This window comes from Jaculus jaculus, chromosome 14 (genome assembly GCF_020740685.1).
Source record: "Jaculus jaculus isolate mJacJac1 chromosome 14, mJacJac1.mat.Y.cur, whole genome shotgun sequence".
NCBI lineage: Eukaryota > Metazoa > Chordata > Mammalia > Rodentia > Dipodidae > Jaculus > Jaculus jaculus.
Genome location: NC_059115.1, coordinates 84784073 through 84801206, shown reverse-complemented (window position 1 = coordinate 84801206; position 17134 = coordinate 84784073). Strand labels below are relative to the sequence as shown.

The 17134-nt window shown below is 40.6% G+C and overlaps 1 protein-coding gene across 3 annotated transcripts in view; it reads left to right on the top strand.

Annotated features, from left to right (window-relative positions):
- The window catches only part of Pde8b (phosphodiesterase 8B), a 219756-nt gene that overhangs the window by 189913 nt on the left and 12709 nt on the right, over positions 1-17134 (top strand). For all 3 annotated transcript variants that reach the window (XM_004651670.2, XM_045133817.1, XM_004651668.2), the window contains 6 exons: positions 2954-3031; positions 3758-3834; positions 5139-5303; positions 15253-15298; positions 15666-15801; positions 16665-16863. In XM_004651670.2, the coding sequence (XP_004651727.1) occupies positions 2954-3031; positions 3758-3834; positions 5139-5303; positions 15253-15298; positions 15666-15801; positions 16665-16863 (701 nt within the window). The remainder of the gene's footprint in view (positions 1-2953; positions 3032-3757; positions 3835-5138; positions 5304-15252; positions 15299-15665; positions 15802-16664; positions 16864-17134) is intronic.

Sequence of the window (17134 nt, the reverse complement as noted above, 5' to 3'; positions counted from 1 at the left end):
TCGTAGTTATCCTCCTTCCTCAGTTTCTAGAGTGCTGGGATTACAGGTGTGAGATACTGTGTTTGGCTGTCTAATAAACAATTTAAAATTAATTAAGCCAGCCTGGGTCAGAGCATGGAAACTAAGGTCTCTTCTTTCAGCTTTATTTAGAACTTATATTTTGAGGAATTTTTGTAATCTTGACTTTAATCTTAAAGGTTTTTTATTATTATTAATTTATTTAATTTTAATATTATTATTAATATTATTGTATTTGCTATTTGGTAAATAAATGAGTGTTAGAACTGTAAATGAATAAGCCCCAATGTACTGTGAATGACCAGATTAATTTTTCAGGGTTTGAAGATGCCATATAGTAATATGGCATCATTATCTATAGAACTCTTTATCAAGAAATGCTCAAACTTAGGCCTGGAGAGATGGCTTAGTGTTTAAGGCATTTGCCTACAAAGCCAAAGGATCCTGGTTCAATTCTCCAGAACCCACATAAGCCAGAGCACAAGGGGGTGCATGCATCTTGAGTTCATTTGCAGCGGCTGAAGGCCCTGGCAAACCCATTGTCAATCTCTCTCACTTTCTCTCTCTCCTTCTCCCTCTCTCTCTCTCTCTCAAGTAAATAAATTAAGATAAGATTTTTTTTTAAAAAAGAAATGCTGAGCCGGGCGTGGTGGCACACGCCTTTAATCCCAGCACTCGGGAGGCAGAGGTAGGAGGATCGCCGTGAGTTTGAGGCCACCCTGAGACTCCATAGTGAATTCCAGGTCAGTCTGAGCCAGAGTGAGACCCTACCTCGAAAAACCAAAAAAAAAAAAAAAGAAAGAAAGAAAGAAAGAAAAGAAAAGAAATACTGAAACTTGTGTCAAGGATAGGAAAGTTATTAAGGCAATATCGAAGAAAAATATTGAATAAAAGAGTAGCAAGTATTTTAAGTGGATAATTTAATCCCAAGCACTAGGGCTGTGGCATTCAGATTAACATGATCATACTTCTGCTTTCACTTCCTGCCATGTAAATGCCATTTAAGCTTCATAAATGATTTAACCATTTTTTGTTAGATTAGATTTTGAATAGTGCCTGAGACATGAAGTAGAAGCAGCAAGTACTGAAACTATGTGACAATATCCTGTGTGTCATGCATATGAGCAGCTTTCGTTAACAATAACTGGTAGATGCTATCTGTTTACTTTATGGACCACACTGTCCTCAGGGCTACTCATTTACTTCCCACAATAGCTTCTGAATGAAAGGCAGTAATTATTTCTACTTTACCCACATGGAGACACAGAGAAGTTAAGTAACATTGTGCAGCTACTAGATGGCACAGTGGAGCCAAATTTTGGCATTTTAGCTCTGCAGTTGATTTCTTAGCTATTAGGCTTTCTCACACACTTTAGTGCCTCTAGGCAGTTCTTAAAGAAGCATAGTTTTGTCTTGTTATTTTTTAATTTTTATTTCTTTGGCTTGAGTCTACTTATTTAATGGTATCTGAGAAGTGTTTTTCTCCTGCTAGAGCTTGCAGGTCTGCCTCCTCTTCCCATAGGAAGGGGTGATCCTAGATTATAGTGACACTTCTCTCCTTGCTCACAAGTTACTCCCACAAGAAGCAAATACCTCAAAATATATATTGCTGAAGCTGCTTCACCGCTTGAAAGTTTTCATACCTTGTCACTGGTGATGGGTGATTTTTTGCATTAATTAATTAACTAATTAATTAATGGCAATGTGTTCAGTGTTAAGTAGAAAGCTTATAAAGACTCACACAGAATTTATTTATTTATTTACTTTTTTGGTTTTTCGAGGTAGGGTTTCACTCTAGCCCAGGCTGGCCTGGAATTAACTGTCATCTCAGGGTGGCCTTGAACTCATGGCAATCCTCCTACTTCTGCCTCCCGAGTGCTGGGATTAAAGGTGTGCACTACCATGCCTGGCCCCAGAATTTATTTTTTATTGTTTTTGGAGTAGGAGGAATAGCATACTGGGTCTGAACCTTGGACCTCATGCATATTATGCAAGTGTTATGCCAGTGACCTGCATCCCCAGTCTACTTTTACTTTCTTTTTGTTTTTGTTTTTTAAGGTAAGGTCTCACTCTAGCCCAGGCTGACCTGGAATTCACTATGTAGTCTCAGTCTCAGTGGCCTTGAACTCATAGTGATCCTCCTACCTCTGCCTTCCAAGTGCTGGGATTAAAGGCATGTGCCACCATGCCTGGCCTACTTTTACATTTTAATGCACTGACAGTGTCTCACAAAGTTACCCAGGTTGGCCTTCAGCTCACTCTATAGTCCAAGCAGGCCTTCCTGCCTCAGTAACAGTGATTTCAGGCCTAGGGAATTATGCAGAATTTTTAAATGAGATTTTCCTCCTCAGAGAAGGACAAACATAAGAGTTCATGTGTTGGAACTTAATGAGAATATAAAGTTCTTTTCCTTCTCTTCCTTTCTTGTGGTCCTCAAGACATTCCTATCACAGGATGAAATCTATCCTAAAACTACACAACTTTTCAGAAGTGCCCCAAACTTGTCTGAGTTAGTTTCTCAAATAATGCAAAATATCTCTGGATTTCATTAGGACCCTACTTTGTAAAATATCCCCATAAGGGCTTCTCTTTCCAGTTGAATATAGGCCTTTGGCTAAGATGAACTCTCCTCCATACATTTTCCTTAAATTTTAACATTTATTTTCAAACAGGGATTGATAGAACTAAATCACTCTTAATATGCTCCATTTCCGTGATGTAATATAGCACAAGAAGAAAAAGGCATACTTTTTTCTCTATTATAACTGATCATTTTGTGTATGGATTTGAATAGAAAGTGTTTTTTTGCTTCTTTATTTTGCTGGTGCTTAACAAGTAACTTTGTTTTCTTTAGAGAATAATGAAAAAAGGTATAAATGTTAGGTGTAAAAAGGCTGAAAACTAATCACTTTCATTTCTATTCTGAAATCCTCAGAGCCCCATTCATTCAGATACAAGGGCAGGAGGAAAGAGTCCATTGACATGAAATCAGTATCTTCTCGAGGCAGTGATGGTAAGTTAAGACATTTTTTTAAGATTTTTCTTTTTCTTTTTTTTAACCTTTTTAAGAGGTAGAAAATGATGGAGGAATATGTGCAAAAATCTCATCAGTATCTAAACTTCAATGAGAAAGATTTCAACTAGACTTGTTTTTTGTTCCTGTAAGCTGAAAAAGATTATTACTTTGTCTTCTGTAGTCATTGTCATCTTGAGGTCCTTTAAAGATAGGAGGGACCCCAAAGTTATCCCTAGTGGTCCAGTGTGTCAGACTAAATAATACCCAAGCAATGCAATTTCAGTAACCAACCAAAGTCATACTGATGCAAGATTTGGGGATTCAGTAGGGGGTCCCCCAAGTTTATGAACCCCAGTTTTGAGTCCTGTCCTATTTTTAACAATGAATTGATAAAAATGCTTAAGAAGGATAAATAAGAATTATTAAGTTTACTTAGGGAAGAATCACAAATTACGGGGTTTATCTAAGGGAAATTGAATTCCTCTGTGGACCTGGGGCTCACCAAGACCACTGCCTGTATCATTCAGGCAGACCACCTTCTAGACCTGACAAGTGGGGCTGAGCAGTCAGCCTCAGAGAAACAGGAGGTGGGCAGGCTCATTGCACTGGTGAGGAGCGCAGTCTTGGGAGAAGCAAGCAGCCATTCTTGAAGGGACTTCTTAGCTGTACTTAGTCCAAGCTGAGTCTCCTGCAGCAGATATGACTCTCTCCTCTTCTCTCCAGCCCCAAGCCTACAGAATCGCCGCTATCCCTCCATGGCGAGGATCCATTCCATGACCATTGAAGCTCCTATCACAAAGGTGAGTGGCAGCCACTGCCTCCACAGTGCAGTCAGGTTCCCAGACCTGGGCTGTGCTCTGGGAATACATTCTATAGATTCCACTGAGTTCATGGTCTGGTGGGAGAAACAGATATTAAACTAACATATAATAAATACATAGCTATACATTAGAGTCAGTGCTACAAAGGAAGCCATGTACCATGCAGGGTATCTATGAGAGAAATAGAGTTTGGATGGATGTAAGTTGGGTGAGAGGGTTGTCAGGAATGGGTCACTCTGCAGAGGAAGCCATGATTGAAGCAAAACTTAGAGCCCAAGAAGCATGTTGGTCAGAAGGGGACTGAAGGGCAGGAGCAGCATCAGGAAGTTTTGCCATTGGACCCAAAGGGAAGTCAAGGAGGCTGGGCATGACCAGCACAGGGGAGATGATGATGGCATGGATTGTGCAGGCTCAACTCGTTCTGATCAATTGGACAGTGAAAAGGGGTTTATATCATAGCATGTACTGCAGAAACAATTGAGTTTAAGTAGGGCCAAAGGATTAGACATATATGTTACTATAAATAACACCTTAATGCCATGCAAAGAATGAGGAGAGGTGGCAATAGTGTAAGAGGCCAGTTGGGTATTTTCTGAATTTGCAGGAAAGGAATGGTGATAACTGGGCTAAAATTAAGACAGAAGAGGTGGAGAGAAAGAAACTATCATGAAACATCTAGGAGCAGAATCATCTGAAACTCCATAAGGATTGTCAGGGTGGGGTGAGGAATGAGGGAGATGATAGAAGAAGCAGGGCAGACAGTAGATATAAGGGTTCTCTCCTGCAGTGTGGAAGAGAGAAGGGGGGAGAACAGCTATTGTCTTTGATTTTGTTATAATTATTTGCTTCTTGAGAATGAAAACAAGGCCAGGGTTTAGTTTCAGGCGCTTAAGTAAGCTATTCTAATAGGTAAGTCAGGTAGGCAGTGAAAATCTGCAAGTCTGGAGGTAATCTCAAAAATCTGGCTAGAAACTGTATGTGTCCAGAGCCATGGAGATGAAATGTCATTTTTACGAGGGACATGGAGTGAAAGGCCCCAAGCCAACATCTAAAGTAATCTAATCCATTCCATAGAAGAGCTAGAGTAGACAGTTACTAGGGAGCCTGGGAGCCATGACCCTAAGGTGGGAGAACACAGGATTTCTTGGGATGCAAAGCATGCTTCAGAAAGAATACCTTTTGAGCAAGGGGTGTGGTCACCTGTTCTCTTCTCCATGTGACTGACCTTTGGGAAGCAGCATCCTAATGTCCTTAATTTCATTTGTTCCCTCTTTACTCCCCAGGTTATAAATATAATCAATGCAGCCCAAGAAAATAGTCCAGTCACAGTTGCAGAAGCCTTGGACAGAGTTCTAGAAATTTTGCGGACCACAGAACTGTACTCTCCTCAGCTGGGAACCAAAGATGAAGATCCTCACACCAGCGACCTTGTTGGAGGCCTGATGACTGTGAGTGATGAGGAAAACCCAGAAATGCAGGGGTTGGGGTGGCACACTAGAGTCTGTCTTATGCGTGCACTACAGCCACAGTCACAGAAATCCCAGTGGTGTAGACCAACATCAGAATAACCAGAACTAACTGAGTCAGTTTCTTTATTATAGTATGGCCATACTCAACAGATCCTTACATTTATTTTTCTATGACTAATCGCAATGATGGAAACAGCCTTTCAGAATTCCTGTCAGAGTAGGAAATCAACAAGTTACTGAGCACTAAATATGCAGGATGGGGATTGCACAGGCCCTTCTTTGTTTCTTGTTCTTCTTTGGAATATAGTGTTGGATTGAGGGTCATAGATCTGTTTCCTTAAACCTGACACTGTTTATTCAGTTGGCTCTCTCTACCATGGTTTCTACAACTGTGGATTCAACCACCTGTAGATTAAAAATACTAACAGTAGTAACAAAAAGCTAAACATGGTGTGGTGTATGCCTGTAATTCCAGCACTCTAGGAGACTGATGCTGGAAGATTGCAAGATTGAGACCAGTTTGCAACTCTGTCTCATAAATAAATAAGAAGGGAGAGTATTGTCCCCTGAACAACAAAAGGACAAGGTTTTTTTCAGTCTTGATAAAAAAATATATATATATATTCTTGGTTTCTTCAACCACAATTGAAGGAGAGACATATTGGTTATGAGTAAACCTCACATGGGCTAACCATCATGTTCTTATAACTTTTAAAGTTTGAAAAGTAGGTTTTAAAGTTCTGCAAATGTTATGAGGAAATGATGACACAAAGGGTTCAGGTTTGACTTAAAGATCAGAAATTAAATTCCTGTCTTAGCTGTGTATAATAAGTATACTTAGAAATGATCATTCCTTTGTAATCTTTTACCTAACCTAGTCCCAAAATGTCACAACAGATAACAGGGTCCACATGGAACCAGTCCTTGTTGGTACCACATCATGCATGTGTTAAGCACTAGCCCATTCATCTCTCTCTGGCTAGATGTCAACTTTTTTTTGATTGATAACTTTACAATATGAACATATTACATACAAATTGGTCCTCTTCCGATCAGGTAAGACTCTTATGTTCCATTCCCCCCACCCCATTCCACTGAGGGCCTTTTTCACTGGAGGTATCAGTAATCACCATGATGCTCATGAATGCATCAGTCAGTCTCTGTGGGGGAACATTGCTTCAGGATACACTTTTCCACTTTGATACTCTTACATTCTTTCTGCCCCCCTCTTATGCAATGTCCTCTGAGCCTTGGAGAGTGTGTTACAAGTCTCCTTTAGTATTGAGGTCTCTGAATCCTCTGATTTTCTGCTTTGATGAGTTTTGAGTCTCCTCAGTATCTACCACCATCTCCCTGGAGAAGGTTCTCAGGCTGACAGTGAGAGCAGCACTCATATTTAATACACCACTTCCTCTAATGTTTCTTGGGCCCTGGCAGATACAATAGAGATTACTCATCTCATGCTAAACCATCAGGTTTATTTTCTTGTCAAACTGATGGGCCTTGGGTCTCCCCAGTATTCACTGCCATCTGTAAAAAGCAGATTCTGTAGCCAAGACTGACAGCAGCATGAATCAAAATAGATAAACATATACATTTAGAAGATTTTTTGATGGGCATAACCTCTCCTTTTAGCCAAAAAACAGCGAAAGCTTGTCTCTAGGGTCTATGACCTTCAAGATATAGGCTTCTGACATGCTTCTCAGTAACATGCATAAATTCCCTCCCACTGAGCTGGCCTAATGTCCAATCAGAGAGCAGTTGATTACCCCCATAGCCTATGTGTCACTATTGCACTGGTGTGTACATCTTGCCTGGCTAGTGGATTCTGTAGCTTGCAGGATCCACTGCTTTGTTCATGCTGTTGGTGACATTTATTCCGCAACAGCTCCCAAAACACTTCCTAGCAGGGAGCTGGCTTCCATCTCAGTTCCAACATGATCTCTCAATGTGCTGCAACCATAGCCTGTGGTATCTTTAGCAATAGTGTCTTACCATTTAGTTCTGGTGGGTGACCAAGTGCTTTGGCAATGACTTGATTATTCTAGGGGATTCATGGGCCTCTGACCAACTGTGGGTAGTAATTCAATTCTTGCTCTTGGATTTATCAGAAACACACTGTGGCTTTAGAATAAAGCTTTCTCTATCTCTGCCGATTCTGCCCAATATCTCTCTCTCTCTCTCTCTCTCTCTCTCTCTCTTATCTCTCACTCTTTCTCTCCTTTTAAAGAGTTATACCTTTTAATTAGCTACCCAAGAGAAAGATTTCTATAGTACTGATTCATACCCTCATTACTTTTGTGTATCTCCCCCTTCCTCTCCATCCCTCCTTTACCCCAGTCCCACCCACAGACCTTTCCAACCCCTGTATTCTGTTCCTCCATTTGTGTTTCTAATATCCCCTTGTCTGATCCTTCCCTGCTTTTCCTCCTTCAAGCCTCATTCTAAGAATCTTTCCTTACCAGTACTGTTGATTCTTACCATAACTTATAAATCAAACAATTCCATGTTAGGATCTGCAAGTGAAAGAGAACTTGTGCCATTTATCTTTCTGAGTCTGGATAATCTTACTCAATATAATTACTTCCAGATACATCCATTTTTTTGGTAAATATCATAATTTAAATTTTATATTTTTGAGAACCCTCCATACTGATATTTCCAGTGGCTATACAAATTTCCACTCCCACCATCAGTGGATGAGGGTTCCTCTGGCATTTGTGGTCATTTAATTTTTTGACTATAGACATTCCAATGAGAGTGAGATGGACTATCAAAGTAGTTTTAATTTGCATTGCCCTGGCATCTAAATATTGTGAACATGTCTTTAGATATTTATTGAGAACCCTCAGTTCAGCTTCCTACTAAATTTTTGAGTGAGTTGATTGATTTTTACAGCTTAATTAAAAACCTATATATTCTCCCATTCTGTGGGTTGCTTATTGACTTAGTTGATAGTTTGCTTAGCTGTACAATAGCTTTTTAGTTTCAAGATATCCCAATAGTCAAGTTTTTGTCAAATTCCCTGGGTTACTGGGGTCTTATTCATAAACAGTTTTCCTCTGCTTAGATCTTAGTGTGTGGTGGTTTAAATCAGGTGTCCCCTTAAAATTATGTATCCTGAATGCTTGCTCCCTAGCTGATGCCAGTTTGGGAGGTAGAGCCTTGCTGGTGGAGGTGTATAGCCCCTAGCTTGCCAGTGTTAATCAGCTTATTCTTCTGCTGTTGTTTTCCACCTTCTGTGACAAGAAGGTAATATTCAGCCTCTGCTGCACTATCTTTTCCCTGCCATCATGAAGTGTCCCCTCTAGACTGTAGCAAAATAAATACTTTACTTTCATCAACTACATTTGGTTGGGCACTTTATCCCAGAAATGAAAAAGTACCCACAACAAAAAATTGGTACCAATAAAGTGAGGCATTACTGCTAGAATCCTGACTGTGCCTTTTGGTCTTTTGGAACTTATTTGCATGAGGAGTGTGGAAGGCCTTGAAACTCCTTGCAGGTTTCTAAGCAGAGCTTGATAGAACATTCTGGTCAGAGTTTGAGAGCCCTAAATGCAATTACAACTGTGGACTTTCAGGTTTGGCTTATGAGGGGAGGAAAGAGCTTTGTCCAGATTAGGCTGGAAGCAGTTTGGATGCGAGACTTACAATATTCTTCCCATGTCCTGAGAACTTGTTCAGGGTTGCATTATGTTAAAATAGACTAATGTTGGGCTGGAGAGATGGCTTAGTGGTTAGGTGATTGCCTGTGAAGCCTAAGGACCCTGGTTCGAGGCTTGATTCCCCAGAACCCACGTTAGCCAGATGCACAAGGGGGTGCATGCGTCTGGAGTTCATTTGCAGTGGTTGGAGGCCCTGGCATGCCCATTCTCTCTCTCTTCCTCTCTCTCTATCCGTCTCTTTCTCTCACTCTCTGTCACTCTCAAATAAATAAATAAAAATGAACAAAATTTTTAAAAAAATAGACTAGTATAAGCAGAAGTATGAGGCACAGAAAGAAATGAAATTTTCATGCTAAAGATGGTTCAGCTGCAGTTTTTTTTCTCTCTCTCTAGCTCTCTTTTTTTTTATTAAACATTAGTTAGTTTTGTACTCAGTGAATTCAGCCAAGTTAGTACCATTGTTAGCCTCCTCCCTGTCCTCCCCCCTCCCCCTGGCCCCTCCTTGTTGAGGTATATGGGTCATGCATTGTGGAGTTAGCCCTCACTTATGGGTAGGAGGAAATGTCTCTGCATATCATGACCCAACGTGTGGCTCTGGCATTCTTTCTGGCCCCTCTTCTGCAAAATTGTTGAGCCATGTTGGGTTCTTTTTCAGTCTGCTTCAGTGAAGAGGTTCTTGGAAGCCTCTATATCTCTGGATATCTGATTTAGAAGTTTATTGTTCTCCTTCACCCTTATGCTTGTACCAGGTGCACCAAGAAAACAGCACCCTTGCTTGTTTTGCCAATTATTCTTAGTTTCCAGCTGCAGTTGTTTAATAGATCACTGCTATTGAGATTAAGCCAGCTGTTCTACCTTGAGACAGCAGGAATGATGCTGAGTCTTTTGAAAGAAGGGGGCTGGAATGTTTAAGGAGTATCCTGTTCTTCAAAGTCAGCTTTATTCCCTCCTGGACTAACAAATTTGGTAGCCCACCTGAGGCTCAGAGTATAACAAATGCAGGAAAGAGAGAGTCATTGAATTTGCAATGTGATTTTTTTTTTTTTAATGGCCACTGAATATTGGCCTATAATTTTTTTGTTGTATCTTTGTCTGGTTTGGGTATCAGTGTAATCCTGGCTTCATAGCAGAAGTCAAGACCTTTTCAATTTTGTGAAATAACTTGAGAAGCAGTGGTTTTAGTTTTTCTATAAAGTTATGGTAGAACTTAGTAATGAACTATCTGGACCTGGACTTCTTTTGGTTTGGAGGCTTTTAGTTACTCTAGAAATTCCATCTTGAGGGTTTTCTTTCTAGACCCAACTCCAAATGCTGAATGTAAGCTGCATTTCCAGTCCATTGTCCACCTAGACTTTGAGTGGCCTCCTGTTACTTTGAGCCTCTAGGCTGGCTTTGGCTGTCCCATGCCAGTGCAATGTTGGCCTCAGCTTCTTGTGAGAAGACTGATAATGAGTTAATATGAAAGTTATCCCTTCAGGACTGCAACTGGTTTCTGGTTCCAGGAACAAGCTGCTTCACCTTTGCCTACTGCCATACCATCTTGGACTTCCTATACAGATAACACTGTGAAGACCCAGTATGGGACTGCATTATATTTTTATGTAGGTTGTGGAAGAGGAAAAGGGCAAGACAAAAACAGAGAGTACCATACTGGCTTGGAGGAGGAACAGTTGTGGTAGTTTAATTACCTATTTATCCATCTTTGAAGATGAGTTTCTTTGCCTGAAGATCCAAAGTGTGATTTTTTTCTTTTTTTTAATAGACAACTTCTATACTTACAGACAATAAACCATGATAAATCCCTCCCCTCCCCCACTTTCCCCTTCACAACTCCACTCTCCATCATATCCCCTCCCTCTCTCTGTTAGTCTCTCTTTTATTTTGATATTGTCATCTTTTCCTCCTATTATGAAGGTCTTGTGAAGGTATTGCTAGGCACTGCAAAGTTGTGGATATCAAGGCCAACTTCTGTCTGAACAGTTGCATTGTAAGGAGTCATACCCTTCCTTTGACTCTTAAGTTCTTTCCTCTGCCTCTTCCACGATGGACCCTGAGCCTTGGAGTGTGTGATAGAGGTGTTTCAGTGCTAAACACTCTTCTGTCACTTCTTCTCAGCACCATGTTTTCTTTTGGGTCATCCTAGTGGTCACTGCCATCTGAAAAGTGAAGCGTCTCTCAAACAAAAGTGAGAGTAACATTAATATATGATATGACCATTAAGTGCAGTTTAGTGAACATAATATTTGCATCCAGACAGACAAGAGCAGGCTTTACACCCCTAAGGCTCATGACCTCCCCTGCCATAGGCTTTAAAAAAAATTATTTACTTGAGAGAGCAAAAGAGAAAGAGAGAATGGGCACACCAGGGCCTACAGCCACTGCAAACAAACTCCAGACGCATGCAACACCTTATGCACCTGGCTTATGTGGGTCCTGGAGAATCAAACTGAGGTCCTTTGGCTTTGCAGGCAAAAGCCTTAACCACTAAGCCATCTCTCCAACTCTTCTATAGGCTTTTGACTAGGCTTTCAGTACCAGGCATGCATTCCCTCCCATAGAGCAGACCTCCAGTCCAATTAGAGAGCAGTTTGTTTCCCCCAGAACAGACATGCCACTATTGTACCTATTTGGACATTTGACATATTTGGCCAAACTTGAGGCTTCCAGTGTCCACTTTTTTCACCACTGATGACTTCTGTCTCCCATCAGGCTGCATGCCATGTAGCTTTTTCTAGCTTTCAGTCAGCTAAGGTACAGAAAGAAGGTTTTCATTTCAGCCCCAGCTTGATTTCAGTGACCTTGTTGCCCAGCCATGTGGTACCTTCAGCAATAGCGTCTTACCATCTGTTTCTGGTGGGAAACCAAGGGCCTTGCAATAGCCTGTAATGTTTTGGAGGCAACAGGGACCTTGCTGGCTAACAACTCACTGGAAGGTACACCATTCCTGGCACTGAAAATTTTCTAGTAACAATCTATGGCTTGTGGATGTGCCATTATCTAAAATTGGCTTTCATATGTCTTATTCAGAATATCTTGCACTTTGATTGACCCTCCCCCCACACTTCTTTTACTCAGTCTCTTCCCCTGGACTCACGTAGGCCACTACATTCCCTGTAATCTGTTTTTCTACTTACATATATATAATACCGTCCCTTTAAGTCCTTCCCTCTCCTCCCTCCCTTATAGCCTTTTCTTAGATTACTGGCATCTGCTACTGATTTTTGGTTCCAGCTCATACCAAATATAAACATTTGTAGCTGGGATTCACATATGAGAGAGAACATGAATTGTTTGGCTTGCTGGGCCTGGGTTAGCTCACTTACTATAATCCTTTTCAGATCCATCCATTTCCCTGAAAATTTCATAACTTAATTTTTCTTTACTGCTGAATAGAACTCCATTGTGTAAATGTACCACATCTTTGTTATCCATTCATCTGTTGAGGGACATCTAGGCTGGTTCCATTTCCTAGCTATTGTGAATACAGCAGCAATAAACATGGTTGTGTAAATATCTCAAAGGTAGTGAGAAGAGTTATTAGATTATATGCCTAGGAGTGTTTCCCCTACTTTTTCCTCTAGCAGTTTCAGGTATGCTATTAAGGTCCCTCATCCATTTGGACTTGATTCTTGTGCATGAAGAGAGACAAGGATCAATTTTCATCCTTCTACATATAGACATCCAGTTTTTCCAGCACCATTTGTTGAAGAGGATGTCTTTTCTCCAATGAATCGTTTTGGCATTTTTGTCAAAAATCACATAGCTATAGCAGCCTGGATTAACATCTGGGTCCTCTATTCTGTTCCACTGATCTAACGTGTCTGTCTTTGTGCCAGTACCATTGCTGTTTTTGATACTATGGCTTTGTAATATAGATTAAAATTGGGTATAGTGCTACTACCAGCCTTATTTTTTTAATTTTAATTTTTATTTTTATTTATTTATTTGAGAGTGACAGACAAACAGAGAGAGAAAGAAGCAGAGAGAGAGAGAGAGAGAGAGAGAGAGAGAGAGAGAGAATGGGTGTGCCAGGGCCTCCAGCCATTGCAAATGAACTCTACATGCATGCACTACCTTGTGCATCTGGCTTATGTGGGTCCTGGGAAATTGAGCCTCGAACCAGGGTCCTTAGGCTTCACAGGCAAGCGCTTAACCACTAAGCCATCTCTTCAGCCCACCAGCCTTATTTTTGTTGGTCAAAATTGCTTTGGCTATTTGCAGTTTTGCTTCCAAATGAATTTTAGGATTGTTTTTTCAATTTCCATGTAGAATGCCATTGGAATTTTAATGGGGATTGCAGTAAATGTGTAGATTGCTTTTGGTAAGATTGACATTTTCACAGTATTTATTTTTCCAATCCAAGAACATGTCTTTCCATTTCCTAGTGTCTTCTGCATTTCTGCCCTGAATGTTTTAAACGTTTCATTGTAGAGATCCTTCACATCCTCGGTTAGGTTTCAAGGTACTTAATTTTTTTGAGGTAATTGTGAATGGGAGAGATTACCGAATTTCATCCTCTTCATGTTTGCTGTTAGTGTATAGGAAAGTTACTGATTTCTGTGTGTTTATTTTGTATCCTTCTATGTTGCTCAAAGTGTTTATCAGCTCTAACAGTTTGCTTGTTCAGGGTCCTTTATGTACAGAATCATATCATCTACAAATAAGAATAATTTGATCTCTTCCTTTCCAATTTGTATGCCTTTTATGAGTGTTTCTTGCCAAAGTGTCATTTTAAGGGACTCCCATGTTAATCACTACTACTTTAAACCTTAGCACATATTTTCTGAGGATAATGGGAAATTTTGGATGGCTTTAGGCAAAGATATTAATAGGGAGGAATCCAGGGATAGAGGATGGAGGTAAAGAAATGTCTGGAGACTCATTCAAGTAAAATCACAGAACTGAAATTCTGTCCATTCTTACTCAGCTCATGTGTTAGCTTTTCTTATCTCTGAGGGAAAAAAAAGAAACACAATATAAGCAACTTAAAAATATTTTTGCCCATGGTTTCTGAGGTTTGTCCACTATGGTTGGAAGGGGATGGTTAGGGCAGTACACATCATAGTGGACAGAAAGCAGAATGGAGCCATAACAAGAAAGACCTAGGGCAAGATATAGTTCCTCAGGACATGGCCCAGTGACCTTCCTCCTTCCTACAACAAAGTCTGCCTTCCAGAATTCTTCCTCCTCATAATAATTTGCTCAGTTTTGAATCTGTCAGTGTATTAAACCATTCTTAGGTCAGAGTCTTCATGATCTCACTGTCTCTGTAAAGGTCTCACATACACCCACAGGTGTGCATCACTAATCTATCTATCCAGTCACACTGACAGTTAAAATCAGCACTGAATTCTTCAGAAATTGATAATGCAGAAATTTTGCTTAGAAGACTAGAAGCAATGCTTATATTTCAAAACAGAAGATGTAGTTAGAAAAAATTAGACCAACTTTTTAAAGATTTTGCACCAAGCATGTACAACCTGTGGCCCATGAACTGCATGCATCCCAGATTAGCTATAAATATGGCGCAACACACTTGTAGATGACAATGTCATGTCACAATGTCAAAGGGTTAGACACTCTGCTTTAAAAGGTTATCCCCAAAAGGTTGCTCTTTACAATGCAAATCTGAGAAAATAAGAATGACTCAGTTCCTTTGAGAGACTTTGGATATATCAAAATCATATGTATACAATGAAAGATCACTTTTGTGATTTTACTTATGTGGCTTCAAAATGCTTAGAGAAAGATGCTGTGAGAACTAAGCTAATTTAATGTGACCAGAATGCACTCCTGTCTACTTTCTTTCTACCTTCTCCCCTCCTGGGACTAGCAGCAATCGAAAGGAGAGTATTATCTGTTTTATAGCCATTGTCCTAATTTAGAGGAGATCAGGTATGTTGAGGATGGTATGGCTGTAAACCATTACCCTAATTTATTTATTTATTTATTTATTTATTTATTTATTTATTGGTTTTTCAAGGTAGGGTTTCACTCTGGCCCAGGTTGACCTGGAATTCACTATGTATTCTCAGGGTGGCCTTGACCTCATGGCGATCCTCATACCTCTACCTCCTGTGTACTGGGATTAAAGGCATGTGCTACCATGCCTGGCTTCCCTAATTTAATTTTGAATTCTGTCTCAGTTTGGAGTGTAGATGGATTGGGTTGTTCAGGATTCAACCTCTGGCTAATGAAGGAAACAAGTGAATGATGATGGGAATGAAACACACATGTAATAGCATATCTCTCTGTTCCAGGATGGATTGAGAAGATTGTCAGGGAATGAGTATGTATTTACAAAGAGTAAGTATTTGTGCATCACCTGATACTGATACCCATCTTCAGCCTGTACTATCCCCAGCCTGAGCTTTGGCATTACTTCTCGTTGGTCTTGGTCTCATGGGTTAAGTTGTCCACATTTGAAAGTAGGTCTCTTGATTAAAATGAATTCTCTGAGTAGTGCTAGAATAGAGATGGCAATTCCCTATACAGTTAGTTCTTTTTCCGCTTGAGGTTTGAAGGTTTCATAACATAGTCATGGCATAAAATTTCTCCTACTGCTGGAAGTTGAGGACTTCCTTTCCAATGGCCACCCTAAAGATGCAGAACAATGCCTGGTCCCTGGTAATAACCCACCTAACCAGCCTCTCCCACCTCCATGTTTGCTCAGATGTGCATCAGAGTCACAGCCACCTCACAATGCCCATCACCATCAATGACGTCCCCCCTAGTATCGCTCAGTTACTTGATAATGAAGAAAGTTGGGACTTCAATATCTTTGAACTGGAAGCAGTTACACACAAAAGGTATGTGCCATCTGGCAACAGGCTGGGGAGGGCAGCCATGTTCAAGGTCTTCACATTTGGAAACTTTCAGGGAGTCATGTTTCCTGAACAAGCTCTGGTATGAAGAGTGTGTACCCATGGGTATGCCTATCCTCAGAGGTACTGGCCCTGGTGCTGACAAGCCCAGAGTTCTAGCTTTTCTCATCCCCTCCATCCTACAAAATGTATTTGAAGTAAGGCTCAGGGACACACACTGGGGCCTTAGGAAGGCTGAGGCAAAAATGGGTATTTGAGCCCAGAGATTTAGGACCAGCCAAGGGAACATAGCAATATTCTATCTCTCCCTCACTCCCCCTCCCTCCCTCCCCCCCCCCCCTCTCTCTCTCTCTCTCACACACACACACACACACACACACACACACACACAGAGGAATTTGAGAGCACTATCCATTTTCCTTTGATTCTATCCTATCAGCAGGATGAGGGGCTTCTTGTATACTAGAAGGCTGTTTCTTCTTGGGATGTTGGTCTGTGAGATATGAGTAACTCACCTCTAAGTAGCATGGCTCTAAATGAGGTTCCTTTGTTGAGACCATCAAAATTATTTCTTTTTTCCTCCATTCCCTCAGGGGCATAAACACATACAGAACTCATGGAAGTGGAGGTAGAGAGGACTTGTGACTTACAAATAATCTAGAAATCATTTCCATTGACCCTCAGTTCCAACAATGGGACTGTTGAGAAAATGTAGGAGGTGATTTTGTGCCCCATGCATGTGGAGAAATCAGTTAGAAAAAGAAAATGCCTCTGTCCCTAATCCCACCAGACAAAGCAGTTTCTGAGGTAGTAAATTTATTGAACCATGGCTTTTTTCATATTTGCAGGCCATTGGTTTACCTGGGATTAAAGGTCTTCTCTCGGTTTGGAGTATGTGAATTTTTAAACTGTACTGAAACCACTCTTCGTGCCTGGCTGCAAGTTATTGAAGCCAACTACCACTCCTCAAATGCCTACCACAACTCCACGCACGCCGCAGATGTCCTCCATGCCACAGCTTTCTTCCTTGGAAAGGAAAGAGTGAAGGTACAAGTCTGGATATTTTACAACCAATTTGACAAGAAGATTTTTGTTTACCAAATTGGTTGTTCTCTCATCCTTCCCCTACCCTGAAATCTTTGTAATATATAGACTCTTTTATGTGTGACTAATCTATGAATCTCAAATGCTTTCCAGCTTTGGAAAATGAGATTGAAGGACAGAACTTAATTATTAGAGCACATAATTACTAGTTCTTGGGGTTAACTTTTAGTGTCAAGATTTGACCACTGGCATGTTATAATGTTATATCAAGCCA